General features: G+C 47.1%; 1 protein-coding gene across 1 annotated transcript in view; it reads left to right on the forward strand.

The window, feature by feature from the left end:
- Positions 1–15,009, forward strand: part of POLR3B (RNA polymerase III subunit B) — a 776,005-nt gene extending 760,996 nt beyond the window's left edge. The window contains exon 28 of the mRNA XM_069228350.1: positions 14,301–15,009. Coding sequence (XP_069084451.1) covers positions 14,301–14,430 — 130 coding nt within the window. The 3' untranslated portion in view covers positions 14,431–15,009. The remainder of the gene's footprint in view (positions 1–14,300) is intronic.
- Positions 15,010–15,381: the final 372 nt, after the last annotated feature.

Genomic DNA, 15,381 nt, shown 5'->3' on the forward strand with positions numbered 1-15,381 from the left:
ACTGGGTTGATTGCAGTAGACCCTAACATTTTGCCCCCATTTTTTCACTTATGCTGGTGTATTTCAAACTCTGATGGCGCCCTAGACACTGCGTAACAGTCCCAGGGCCTGTGCTCTGATTAAAATGGATATGCAAATTAGGCTGATTATAAGTAGCTGTGTCAACCTACCTATAAGTCCCTAGTGTATTGTAGGGCATGTAGGTTTAGGGACCCCAGCATAGGTAGTGTACCCATAGGTGCATTAATGTGGTGCCCAGTGTCATTTTAAAGGAATGACTTCCTTGGTGGCTGCCTTTAAGTTAAAGTTAACCCCAAATTCGATTTCAGAATTGAAAGTACTTTCTAAGTCTTAAACAATCTTATTTTTACATATGTGACACCTAAGGTGTGCCCTCTGTGCCCCCAGGATTGGGTGCAGTGTAACTATAAGCAGGGGCCTTGTAAAAGCTGTTTTATAAGGTCTGGTGAGGTTAAATAGCTACATTTGTTTTCCTCCATTGTAGTGAATAGGCTTCATAGGTTAACATGGGGAGACTTTATTTTTAAGTAATAAAGTATCCAAAGGACCTAAATATTTCAAGTTTAGTATCAAACTTATGGTTATAATAAATCCAACAACTTGCTATTGTTGAGTACAATATAACTAACTCAGGGAAATAGTTTTAGAACTCTACCTGAAAGTTTCCAACTACAGCCCTGTAGTGCCCTTCTCTGATTGGCCAGCCTCTGGCAGCCTGGCTGGGCTGCCTTGAGTAGGTGTGAAGTGGCCTGGGCTGAATGCAACAGAAGTGCCTGAGGGAGGAGAACTGCCTCAGCAGACGGTGAAACGGGATAGGTGGGGGGAGAACAGCCAAACTGTACTTCTAAGGAGGGAAGGACATTTGGGCTAGCAAGTAGACCTCCCCCATTTCCTGCAAGGGTGAGGGCTGGAAAGGGGTGCATTAAGGAATACATAGCCACACCAGTAGGTGGGCTCAGCCAGACCTAACGTCTGAGATTGAATTTTTGCCATTTTGGATTTTGGTAGAATGTTGCTCCCTGGGATTGATTTTTTGCCAAACTTCAAGGAAGTGGTCACTCAAGAGGGTGGTGGGCAGCACGTCAAGAGCCCCATGCTCCAGCCCTCTCCCCCCTGCTTTACACCCCAGGAGCAAGGATAAAATTGGCAGAGCTGCATCCCGACCTCCGATCCCTACAAGGAACAAGACAAGAAGAAGGTCTGCCCTGCTGGACCACTGACCTGCACCTGCACACTGCACTGTGAAGGACTGCACAAGCTGCACACTTGGGCTTCACCACTAAAAAGGAGTTTGCCTGTCTTCAACTACTTGAAGGTAGAACATAGCTGACCAGAGTCCCCTGCAGCAAGCCCTGAAGAAACTGACCAGTGGCTAGTGGTCTTTTTTGGGATTTGAACCAGTTGCATTCTTAGAGTTGGAGTCCTAACCCTCAAGGAGCAACTCGGAGCTTCTGGAAACTTTAGGTGAGTTGTGGACTCCTAAACGTCCTGCATAGACCTTCTGGAAGAAGATTCAGAAGAATGGAGAACTTTTGGGGAAAAAAAAAGCTTGATAAGTGGACTGACCCAATGTTGTGAGTCAAGCTGACTTATGTTGACCATGACCCGGCCTGACTTGCAGTTTTGTTCCACTGAAAAGCTCCGGAGCCCCAGGCTTGTGGAAAGGCAATCTAATGACGTTGACTCAAAATCGGCTTGCTTTGGAGGGTTGTCTGACATCGGAGCAAAAAAGCTCCAAAAAGTGACAAAGTCCGAACGTAAAAAGTTGACTGAGGCCTCCCGTGCAGCATATCTGAAGAGGGCTCCAGGGAGGTCGGATCCAATTTCAAGTTCGGCCTGGACGAAGATTTCCGCACAAAAAATCATCTAAGTCCGAAGGTAGAATTCTTCACCAAGGTCTCATGAGACATGTATCCGAAGAGGGTGCCAGGGAGGTTGGATCCAACTTGCGAATTCATCCTAGTGCAGAAACTCGTCCTGAAAAAAAAGACTGTCAGAAGGTAAAACCTTGACCGAGGACTCCCGCTCACTGTAACGAGCAGGGCTCCATCAAGGTCTGCCTCAAATTTTGACTTCGCCCCGGTCAGGTGCGACCAGATGGCCAGATTAGCACTTTTAGTTTCTATGCGCTAAAAAACATTTAGGGCCTCATTATGACATTGGCTGTAAATGCCTCCTACCGCCACAGCGACAGCCACCAACATACTGTTGCCGTGGCTACCAGCCGCCAACCGCATTATGACCGTAGACGGAATACCGCCAGCTTTCTGGCGGTATCCCGTCGACGGTCATGGTGGCGGATGGTGGTAAGGTGGCGCAGCAGTGCCAAGCCAGAAAAACACCGCCTACCGTATCATGAGCCATGATACGGCCTGGCGGTGTTTTGCTGGCGGACGCTGCTGCTGGCAGAAGTGCAGTTTCCCCATATCCTGCCGGAGGACCCCCTGCAAGCAGGTAAGTCGGGTTCTCCGACAGGAGAGTGGGTGGGGGATGTTGTGTGCATGTGTGGGGGGCAGTGTGTGTGTCTGTTTTTGTATGCGTGTATGTGGGTGTGAATGAATGAATGTGAGTGTACATGTATGTTGTGTTGTGAATGTGTGTGTGCTACAATGTATGTCAGTGTGTGTTGCGGGGTGTGGGAATCTATGTGTGCGAGCATGGGTGGATGTGGGCATGCGTGTGTCTAAGTGTGTATGTGTGCGCGTGTGGGTGTGTGGATGTCGGGAGTGGGAGGTGGAGGGTGGGAGAGGACTCTAGGGAGGAGGGTGGGGGAGACCCCTATTAGTGCCAGGGAAGGAATTCCCTGGCACTGATAATGCCTACCGCCATGGTTTTCGTGGTGGTAAGGTTGCCACGAATACCATGGTGGTAGGCTGGGTTATAATCCCGAGGGTGGTATTGTGACGGCCTCCGGGCTGGAGACCGAAGTCTCCAGCCCGGCGGCTGTTACTACCCTGGTGGACGAAGTGGTATATTGGTGGTTTGGCTTGAGCCAAACCGCCAATGTCATAATTTGGGAAAAGGTACCGCAAGCCTGTTGGCAGTACCTTTCCCCAAATTACCGCTGTCCGCCAGGGTCGTAATGACCCCCTTAATCTTAAAACATTCATATCTCTGGTTTCCCGTATCCGATTTAATTCATTTTGGTGTCAGATTAAAGATAAAAATATAATCTATTCTTATAAATTGGTTTTGGATTTTTAAACTGTTTCCTGTGTTGTACTGTTTTGTGATTTTTGAATGCTCTACACACTTTGGGCCAGATGTAGCAAAAATCTGAATTGCGACCCGCAAATTGCGAGTAAGACCGACTGGCAATTTGCGAGTCGCAATTCAGAATGTTGGATGGTGTCCCTGACACCATCTGCGATTCGCAGTGGGGTCGCAAAGGCCCACCTCATTAATATTAATGAAGTGGGTCGCAATTTGCAACCCCCTTGAGAATCGCGGCACTCACAGGGATGGTGGCCTGCTGGAGACAGCAGACCATCATGTCTGTGACTGCTTTTAAATAAAGCAGTTTTTTTTTTTGTAACGCAGCCCGTTTTCCTTAAAAGAAAACGAGATGCATTAAAAAACTAAAACATAAACATTTTCGTTTTATTTTTTCAGAGCATGTTTTTTTAAAAATGTTTTTAATTCCATTCACAAAGGGGAAGGGGTCCCTTCCTTTTTGCGAATGGGTTACCCGAAATGGGTGCTAACTGTGATTGTTTTGAAACCGCGTTCGCAGTCACAAAACGATACATCACTCTGTGACGCGCAATTAGGAAGGGGAACACCCCTTCCTAATTGCGACTCGCAGTCCCGTTTTTCGAATCGGTAACCAGGATACCGACTCGCAAAACGGGGATTGGGCATCGCGATGTGCTTTTTGCATGTCGCAAACAGCAAAATTCGCAGTTTGCCGTGCAAAAAGTTTTGTACATCTGGCCCTTAGTCTCCTAAGTGTTAATCCTTGTTGCTTGTTGACAAGCTATCAAGGGTTGAGCCAGGATTAATTTATTGAGACCCTGACTGGACCTAAGTGGGGGAGTTGTGGCCTACTGCTAAGTGTAGGTACTTCCCTGTCCTTACCAATAATTCACTTTCCAACATAAACTCACTATCTGTGATGATTTTCTGCACACTTGCAGCCAAAAGACCACCAGATAGCAGGATTTTCCATCTATGCATTCAGAATCCGAGAACAGCATCCCTGTATATCCATCAGGACCACCAAAACACTGCTCCAATTTAGGAAAAAAGTGAAGACTTACCTCTTCAACATGATGCATTAACTGTCATCATGATGCATTAACTGTCAACAACCCAGCTACCTCTCCTACCACTTATTGAATTTATGTTGGTCTTTGACAGTGTATGACGCTGCCCGTCCTTTTGCCTAGATTTGCTCTGTAGAAATACTATATAAAAGCATACATTAGCAAGGCCATACTTAACTGGTGCTCTATTAATACTCGTACCAAGCTTTGCCCTTGGTCTCTTTAGGGAGCCTTTGACCAGACCCTGCCTGAGATCTCCTCTGGCTTGATGGCAGGGTTTCTCCTACATCCTAGCTCTGCCATTCTCAAACCGTGGATTCCAATTAAGCTAGTAGGAGCACCACAATCTCCTCCTGTAGCTAACTAGAGCTTGATCTTCCCAGTATCAAGCATGCCTTGTTTCCTTGTCTGGATGCACACCCTTGTCAGGACTCTTTTTAGGGTTGAGCCTCGTGCATGTGTCTCGCTTGCAAGACACTGTTGTTAACAAAAAGCGTTTGGAGCCCCCCGTTGCTTACCATTTGTTGACTTGCCTGCACTCTTCTGTACAGCCTCGTAATTGGTCACTGCAGGCCTGGCATAATTTCTGTTTCTTTCTGTGGCGCAGGGACCTAGCACTGATTGATTTAACTTAATCAGGGTCTGTCCACAGCTCCTGACGGGATTGAGGTGATATTATGTTCTTTATAACTAGTAGTGCCCTGTAAACAGAAGGCGTGTGACTAGCAAAAATGTGCACAGTAGGACAAACAAAATTGCAAAGTTTTATTTTCTATTGTTAACTTTCTTTCATTTTACCAAGTCTTGTTTTCTCACTTTGCACTCCTGTTTTGTTTTAGCTCATGGGCGTGGTTCTCAAAACACAATCATTATCTTGTTCTAAATAGTTCAAAGAAACATGGCTTCATTCTGAAGTGTAAATTCTGAAATTGTGCTTTAACACATCATTGTGTAGTACACCGCACTCCAATCCATCCCACTTCACCCCAAACTAATCCAGCCCACTCAATTCAGTTCACCCCAGACCAGTCCGATCCACTTCACTCCAGTAGCAGGCATTCCTTGTTTCCTTGTCTGGATGCACACTTTAGCCAGGTCTCTTTTTAGGGTCGAACCTAGTGCATGTGTATTGCTTGCGAGACACTGTTGTTAACAAAAAGGGTTTGGAGCCCACCCGTTGTTTACCATTTATTGATTTGCCTGCACTCTTCTTTACAACCTCGTAATTGATCACTGCAGGCCTGGCATAATTTCTGTTACTTTCTTTTGGAGCAGGGACCAGGCACTGATTGATTCAACTTAATCAGGGCCTGTCCGAGGCTCCTGACGTGATTGAGATGCTATTATGTTCTTTTTCACTTCCAGTGCCCTGCAAACAGAAGGCGTGTGACTGGCAAAAATGTGCCCAGCAGGACAAACAAAATTGCTGAGTTTTATTTTCTATAGTTAACTTTCTTTCTTTTTGCTAAGTCTTTTCTCACTTTTCACTCACGTCTTGTTTTGTGTTTGCTCCGAGAACTGGACACTGGACACTGTTCTCACAAGATTATGATTATCTTGTTCTAAATAGTTAAAAGAAACTTTGTTTCTTTCTGATGCATAAATTCTGAAATTATGCTTTAACACATGATTTTGCAGTACACCCCAATCCACTCCACTCCAATCCGTCCTACTCAGTTCCACACCAGTCCACCCCACCTCACCCCAGACCAATCCACCCCACTCAATTCAGTTCACCCCAGACCAGTCCAGGCCACCCCACTCCAGTTCATCCCACTCCAGTCCACCCCACTTCAATCCCCTCCACAGTCCACCCCAAACCACTTACCCTAATCCAGTTCACTTCAATCCTCCGTACCCACTGCAAACCAGTCTACCCCAATCCAGTCTTGTGAGAAAGTAGCCTCTTTCTAGCATGGTTACCCCCACTTTTGGGCTGCTTGTGAGTGTGTGTCAGTGTGTTTTTACTGTGTCACTGGGATCCTTCTAGCCAGGACCCCAGTGCTCATAGATAAAAACCTATGTCAGTGTGTTTTGCCTGTCTCACTGGGATCCTGCTAGCCAGGACCCTAGTGCTCATATTTTTTGGCCTAATGTGTGTGTGTGGTCAGTAGTGCTCGACTGTGTCAATGAGGCCCTGCTAACCAGAACCTCAGTGCTTATGCTCTCTCTTCTTTTAAATTTGTCACTGTAGGCTAGTGACTTCATATACCAATTTCATTTGGCACACTGGACCCCCCTTATAAGTCTCTAGTATATAGTACCTAGGTACCCAGGGCATTGGGATTCCAGGAGATCCTTATGGGCTGCAGCATTTCTTTTGCCACACATAAGGAGCTCAGACAAACCCTTCCACAGGCCTGCCATTGCAGCCTGCGTGAAATAGTGCACACACTAGTTCACAGCCATTTTCACTGCACTTAATTAACTTATAAGTTACTGATATGTCTAACCTTCACTTGCTGAACGTTAGGTGCAAAGTTACTAAGTGTTAGGGCACCCTTGCACTAGCAAAGGTGCCCCCACATAGTCCAGGGCCATTTCCCGGGACTTTGAGAGTGCGGGGGCGCCATTACACGTGTGCACTACATATAGGTCAATACTTATATGTAGCTTCACAATGGTAACTCCAAATATGGCCATTTAAGGTGTCTAAGATCATGGTATTGTCCACCCATTCCAAATCTGGTACTGGGTAGCCAATTCCATGCATCCTGGGGGCTCCACTGTGGACCCCCGGTACTGCCAAACCAGCTCTCTGAGGCTTGCACTGCAGCTGCTGCCACCTCACAGACAGGGTTCTCCCCTCCTGGGGTCTGGGTAGCTCAGTCCCAGGAAGGCAAAACAAAGCATTTCCTCTGAGAGCAGGGTGTTACATCCTCTCCCTTTGGAAATATGTTTTACAGGCTGGGAAGGGTAGCCTCCCCCAGCCTCTGGAAATGCTTTGACGGGCACAGTTGTTGCCCTCCTTCCATAAGCCAGTGTACACCGGTTCAGCGGTTCAGGGACCCCTTGTCCCCTGCTCTGGCGCCAAACTGGACAAAGGAAAGGGGAGTGACTACTCCCCTGTCCATCACCACCCTAGGGGTGGTGCCTAGAGCTCCTCCAGTGTGTCCCAGACTTCAGCCATCTTGCTTTGCAAGGTGTGGGTGCACTCTGGAGGGCTCTGAGTGGCCAGCACCAGCAGGTGACATCAGAGACCCCCCCCCTGATATAGGCCCTTACCTGATAAGGTAGCCAATCCCCCTCTCAGGGCTATTTAGGGTCTCTCCTGTAGGTTCTCTTCAAATTCTACTTGCAAGTTCCCAGCAGGAATCCTCTGCAAATACTAATTCATCCTCTGACCTCGGATCAACCGCAGCCTGCTCCAGGAACCGCCGTAACAGCAACAAAGTACCCACAATGGATACTTTTCTTCTGCAACTTCAGCTCCAGCCAGCAACTGCAACAGTTTCCACGGTGTGCACTCCCTGTCTTCATCCTGCACCAGAAGGACCGAAGAAATCTCCAGTGGGGTGACGGAGTCACTGCCCTGCTCATGCAGGCACCTTCCAAGTCAACGACCGGTACTCCTGGACTCCTCTCACAGCGACAAGCGTGCTCCTAGGAACACAGAGTGGACCCCATCAACACAGTCTGTCCTGAGGTCCTGTTGACGCAATTTGGAGGAGGTAAGACCTTGCCTTCCCTGAGAGCGACAGTACCCCTTTGCACCTCGTCTTCTTCACCTCCTGAGGCCTCTGTGCACTATTTGCAAAATTCCTTTGTGCACAGCCTGGCCCAGGTTCCCAGCACTCTATCCTGCGACGCTCAACTCGCTGAGTTGACCTCCGGCGACGTGGGACCCTTCTTTGTAGTGCTGCACCAACCGCGTTTTGCACCTCCTTTGTCCCCGTGTCTTGGGACTCTCGTGGGTGCTGTCTGGCATCCTGAGGGCTCTCTAAAGTGCTGGAAGCCCCCTCTTCCTCCACACACAGAGTTGAGGCCCCCAGGTCCATCCTGGGTCCAGCCAGTGCCATTTTGACGCAAAACGCACATTTGTCATAACCAAGGCCTGTTGGCAACTTCCAACATGAAATCACGTCTGCATCCATGTTCACGTCGTGGGACATCTCTTGCATCATGCAGGAACCAGCTGGCATCTTCCTAGGGTGCATTTCTGCAGTCTTGGTCCATTTGGGGACTCTTCTTTTGCACCCTCTTCTGGGTTGGCAGGGGCTCCTTTCCTTCCAGGAACTTCTTTCAACTTCTGGACTTGGTCCCCTTCTTTTGCAGGTCTTCAGGTCCAGGAATCCAGCAGTTGTTTTTTGCAGACTTGGTTGGTTACTGCAATAATCCATATCACGAGGTTTAGTGTGTCCTAAGGAAACTTGCAGTACTTTACTCCTGCTCTTCTGGGCTCTGGGGTGGGGTAGTTTACTTACCTTTACTTAATTCTTTATCTCCCAGCGATTCTGCACACACTACACTTGTCTAGGGGGTAATTCGTGATTCGCGATTCGCATGGCACTTTCTTAGTATATGGTTTGTGTTGCCCCTAGACCAATTTTCTCCCATTGCATTCTATAGCATTTCCTATTGTTTGCACTATCCTTTGTCTAATTACTTGCCTTATTTTGGTGTCTAGTGTATATATTGTGTATAATACTTAACTCCTGAAGGAGTATTGTCTCTAAGATATTTTTGGTACTGTCACCCAAATAAATACCTTTATTTTTGGTAACACTGAGTATTGTCTTTACTTGTGTATAAGTACTGTGTAACTATAAGTGGTATTGCATGAGCTTTGCATGTCTCGTAGTTCAGCCTAAGCTCCTCTGCTATAGCTACTTCTATCAGCCTAAGCTGCTAGAACACTACTACTTCACTAATAAGGGATAACTGGGCCTGGTATGAGGTGTAAATACCCAAGGTACCCACTACAAACCAGGCCAGCTTCCTACAAGTCTGCCCCACTTAAATCTGCCCCACGTAGGCCACCTCACCCCAATCCACCCCTCTCCAGTCTAGTCCACCCCACTCCAAAACAATCTACCCCACTTGAATCAAATCCAATCCAATCAACCCCACTCCAGTCCAGTCCACCTCACTCATTCAAATCCACCACAGTCAATCCCAATTCACCCAACTCCGGTCCCCCACAATCCTCCCCACTCAAATCCATCCCATTCCTATCCACCCAACATAATCCAGTCCACCCGGCTCCCTGATCCACTCTAATCCAGCCCATTCCAGTCTGCCCCGAACCAATCCAGTCCACCTCACCCTAGTCCAATCTACCCCACCCCTTCTCAATCAACCCCACCCTAATGAATTTCACCACTCCAGTCGACCCACACCAATCGGTTCCACCTCACTCCAGTCCAATCCACTCCACTCCAATCCAGTCCAGTCCAGTCCACTCCAGTCCAATCCACTTCACTCCACTCCAGTCCAATCCACTTCACTCCACTCCAGTCCAATCCATTCCACTGCAATCCAAGCCAACCCACCCCACTCCAATTCAACCAACCTATTCCAATCCAACCCAGCCCATTCCACACTAACCCACCCAACTCAATCCAATTCACTCCAGTCCTCCTCATTCCAGTCCAATAGTCTACCCCATTCGAGTCCACCCTACTCCATCCCACCCACTCAAATCCATTTCACCACATTCCAATACAATCCACCCCACTCCAACCCAATTACCCCACACCAATCCAATTCACACCAATCTGACCCACTCTAATCTATTCCACCCACTCCAATCCACCACAATCCACCCCACTTAAATCCACTCCACTCCGATTCCAGTCAGCCCCAATCAAATCCACAATACTCCAATCCAGTCCACTGCAACCCAATCCACCTCACTAGATTCCAGTCCACCCACCCTATTCCAATCCAGGCCACTCCCATCTAATCCAATCAACCGTAATCCAACCCACTCCAGTCCAATCCACCCCACCCCACTTCAGTCCAGTCCAGGCCACCTTAATCCACCGCACTCCTATCAAATCCACAACACTCCAAAACCCCTTAGTCCACTCCACTCCACCCCACTGCAATCCAGTCTACACCAATCAAATTCTCCCTGCCCCAATCCACCCCACTCCAATCCAGTTCAACCCACTCCAGTCCAATCCACCGCACTCCAATCCAGTCCACCCCACCCCCACGCACATCCAATCCAATCAAATCCACCTGACTCAAGAAAATCCACCCCATTCCAGTTCATTCCACCCCAGTGCAATCCCACCCACTCAAGACCTCCCCATCCCAATCCAGTCCACCCCAATCCATTGCACCCCACTCCCCCTTCACTCCACCCCACTCCAATCAATCCACCCTAATCAATTCAACCCCCCATTAATCCAATCCACTCCACTCAATCCTGTCCCCCTCACTCCAGTCTACCTCGCCCAACTGCAATTCAATACACCCCATTCCAATCCACCTCACCCTACTCCAGTCCGCCCTAGTCCACTCCAGCCCACTCCAGTCCACCCCACCACACTCCAGTTCACCCCACCCCACACCAGTCAGTCCAATCCACCCCAAACAGTCCAATCCACCCAGGCAATCCAATACACCCTAACCCAGTCCACCCCACTCAATCCAACCCACCCTATTCAGTCCACCTCACTCCAGTCTAGTCCACCCCACTGCAATTCATTCCAACCCACTCCAGTCCAACCCACCCTATTCAGTCCACCTCACTCCAGTCCAGTCTACCTCACTCCAGTCTAGTCCACCCCACTGTAATTCAATCCAACCCACTCAACTCCACAGCACCTTAGCCCAGTACACTCCACCCTAATCCAATCGAACCCACCCCATCTAATCTACCCCATTCCAATCGTCCCCACTCCAATCTACCCACCACACTCCAATACACATCATTCTACTCCAATCTACCCTACTCCAATCCACCATTCCAATCCACCTCACTTCAGTCCAGTGACTCTCAACACAGTACGGGTGACTTGTATTGAAATGTCAAGCATGCCTCTCGCCTTGAATGTGAGAATGCTGCTAAGAGAGTGAATGGCTTTTTCGCACATGGAAGCAAGATAGCCTATCTTCTATAGAAGTAAGGAATGCGCCTGATCCCCACTGAGGTACAGTAGGCACAGAAAAAAAGGCAGGCAGTAGTCCCACCAAGTCCTCTTCATCTTTTGGCCATTGAGAACACTTTTGTGAACATACTAAAAGAGGCTCTGGGGATGGAGAATCTTGGTAAGCGCATAAGAGCAGGACCTTGCATATGCCAAAACAAAAGAGACCTGTCACCCACAGTGTTCAGAAGCGAGCTCATTGCCATGACGCGCAGTGACCACAAAATGAAAGGCAGGCTGTGGCCTCCACCAAATCCTCCTTTTCGTGTATCTGCAGGAAGGAATATTGTAGCGAATTAGATCTGACTCTGGAGGAGCACTTGTTTCCACCATCATCAAGACTACAATAGGTCATTACGGCTTCCTCCTGAGGCAGTATTCGCTTTGGTCAGGAAGGTTCTGAGATTATATAGTGGCTTAAGTCTGTGCTGCCCCATCTACATTGTCCTTCTACCTTTCCATTGACTTTTGCTACCAAAATCACCCACAGATCGGATGCTTCAGGGAGATTACCTTTGGTTTCCATGTCAAATAGATGCTAACTGAAATAGCCTCTCCCCCTCCTTAACCCCTCCGCAAATTCTAGTACATTCCAAGGTTAACTTGCTGAAACTTACTGGGCGTGAGTCATGGAACATCAATACACAGATTACAGGACTACATTGACTGAGAAAATGAGTATGTTCACCAAACAGTCACTGACCCAATAGACACTGAACCTGAGAGCAGAAAGACAGGTAAGCACTGAAACAGAGAACCAGGCACTTATCCTGGGACAGAGGGTTCCCATTTTAGCTTTTTAGGCAAGAATACACTGACACTTAGTGTGTATGGAACACTATGCCCACTGATTACAACTACTTAGACTTGAAAAGGGGACACGTTATGACTGACTAGAATGCCCCATCATTGGAATAAAAATACACATTTGTGGACCTCCCCTGCAAGCACTTAGTCTGAATCCCACAGTGTTCCTCTGTAGTGGATCATGGGAGGGGAATTTAATGTGACTTAATGTTACTAGGGGATGAGCACTATGGAATAGAATTTCCTACGGTCAGTAGACCTGTACTGCAGGCAAGAAACACTGGCAACATATCAGAAAAGATCCAGTGAAAAGGACCCGAAACAGACTACTAACTCCAAGGCTGGATTAACTTGACTAAGTAATGGGGATAGCAGGACACATGGCCTGGGACTAGGGCACCTGAGGGAAAGGAAAACGATGATAGTGAAATATTGTGATACACAGACTCTAGGTATAGCGACACAGGAAACGGAGTGAAAGATAATGGATCATTGAAAGAATTGGACAAAGAGGCACTCAGTCAATGAGACACAGCACGCTGGCCAGAGCCTGGAGGACTGTTGTGTGCTGTTTTTGTTCTACCAGGATCTATCTCAAAACGACCTTCCCTCCCTCCACTTGACACCACTGTCATCGCACCACCGTGATAACACAGTTACCAGAATTACTCTGGGACCAAGCAGTAGAACTGGACTTGCCGTGGTTGTGCTACATAAAGTCATCAAGGAATTGTATGGCTCTGGCAGGCACACAATCCACGTATAGATCCATTGATACTGGCACACACACCTGAACCCCTATGGAAATGAATCCACAACGTGTAGGTAGGAGTGTGGACACAGAGCACAGTGGGAATGAGAACATCTGATCTCCTTAGGGAGACGTGGACAAGAGGAATTAGGAACCAGAGTTAATACAGATAAGATGCTCACGCATTCTGATAACACTAAGATGGTATGAACACGCAGGTGCAGAATGTGATGGAACAGACGACCAGACTTCTAGAGTAGGCACATTGAGACAGTAAAGGTGTCAAAAGTCGATACAGCAGGACAGTCTACCAGTAGGCACCTTGAGACAGTAAAAGGTGTCAAAAGTCCATGGAAGTAGCGTCTGAAGGGATATATAGATACAAATCTTTATGATAAATAACAGTGTATTGCGAAAATTAGCAAATATACATAATTTGATTGAACCTAGCTACAATCAGTGAGAGCACAATGGTCCTCACTACAGTAGTCTCTACATTCCTGTTGCAGAATTATCGATTTGGAAATCGCACTACGTTTGGATGCAGTAATTTCCAGGCACAGAATTACTGCTCCATTACACCTTTGAATAACGGTAGGAATCGGGGTTCCTGCATTTTTTTCCCTCTAGTTTGTGCCGTTTACCCCACGTTTTTTCCTGGTGAGTTGTGCAGGGAAAATGTCTTTTCCATGTCTTGTAATCCAGATTCCAGTTTTGAGGGCCACTGTGCAGGTCCTCTTTGCCCAGTTCCTAGTTCTGTAAACCCAGGTAAAAAACGGACAGGTTACTACAAACTGATAAGCATTTATCCACCTTGTGTGGAGTCCGTAGAGTTTATTGTGGTTTTCTCTATGCATTTACTATGCGCTGCGTAGAGCAGTATGCCTGGTGCCCTTCCCTGGGCACCTGAAGGTCTCTCAGGCGTGCACAGCATTTAATTATCCCGGGAGTTGAGATCCTCTCTGCACATAGTGTAACTGCTTATTGCATCCAGATATTCAAGTGCCTGTGCAGGGCATCTGCCTACAGTTTAAAACCACTGCAGTACTGAACTGAAATCTAAAAGTGAGTCACTGTAGTGTACGCCCCGACTTCTTTCTCTCGAATTGACTATTTGGAAACACCAGTGTGTAGTCTAGTAAATTGAGTAGATAAATCACATTGGTAACTGTATGAGTTGTAACTGGTTAATCTGTTCTTGTGAGAAACTGTGAGGTTAAATGCGAAATTAAAGGAGAAATAAAGTTATGGTTAAGAGTTTTCCAAAAACCGTGGCATTGGTTATAGAACAGTAGCTGCCCTCGCCTGATTTTCTGCATGCTAAGGAGCTGTTTTTTTGTTTTCGTTTCTTTTCAGGTGTCATTATTGCAAGTCGTCCTGCCACGTCTCTTCCCTGCGCATACCCTACGCTTGTAAGCTTCTGTTCCAAGAGCTTCAGTCCATGAACATTATACCTCGACTGAAACTGTCTAGGTACAACGAATAATAGCCTTCCGGGGGCGCGTGCACTGCCAGGGACACGTGCAGCCGCCATGAAACGCACCAGGATTGTCGAGTGAAGAACATGCGGGGAGGGCGTGACTAAATCTGGCGTTGGTTTATACTCGACAGCATTTCTCCTCATGGGAGCAATTCGTGAAAATGCAGCTGAGTTGTGACACCTCCAGCAATAGTGGAAATAGCGCCACATTTCCAGACTTTTAAAGTAATAATTTTGAGTTGCGAAGCCACATCTAAAACGAAATTGTTTATGGTTTAGAATACATGGTCCTTTCCACTTTTTGACATTTGTTTATTAAATGTATATTGTAGAAAATATACGTGTATTATATGTGTACAGACCGAGAATCTGTAATCTAAAAAGAAATGTGTTGGTTGCTTTGTTCGTAGGCCACTGGAAGTAACATCAGTGCAAGCAGCGTTCAAATGTCACGAAAACACGCTTGAACCGTTTTTCATTTTGTGAAATGGTTGAAAGTACGTACTTTTCTATTGCAAGAGGCACGGTTGGTGCTTATAACTGTAGATAACATTTGCTGTGGAGTAAATCTTGTGAAATAACTTATTTGTTGTAGTATGTTTCAAATTGTACTGCTGTATACAATGCCTTTCACCACATTGTTGCATTTCAGACACATGATCCTTCCTTTGTGGGCCTTAAATCTTCTTCCTTCTATTCCCCTTTGTCACCTTAATCTTCTTTAGGAAGTCATAACCCTCTTTTTAGATCATAGAAGATATAATCTTTCTTGTTATGGGCCATTCTAGGTTTGGTCACTTGCAGTTGCTCTGCCTTTACCCTCAGCTGTAGGATTTTTTCTTCAACACAGTGAGGTGCTCCCTCTTTTCTTTTTAGGTCGTGTTGTAATCTCCCTGTGGGCTTTTAATCATGCCCGTCACACGCCCATCACTATCACTTGTTCATGGGCTTGCCTTT

This window comes from Pleurodeles waltl, chromosome 4_1, assembly GCF_031143425.1.
Source record: "Pleurodeles waltl isolate 20211129_DDA chromosome 4_1, aPleWal1.hap1.20221129, whole genome shotgun sequence".
In the NCBI taxonomy this organism is placed as follows: Eukaryota; Metazoa; Chordata; class Amphibia; order Caudata; family Salamandridae; genus Pleurodeles; species Pleurodeles waltl.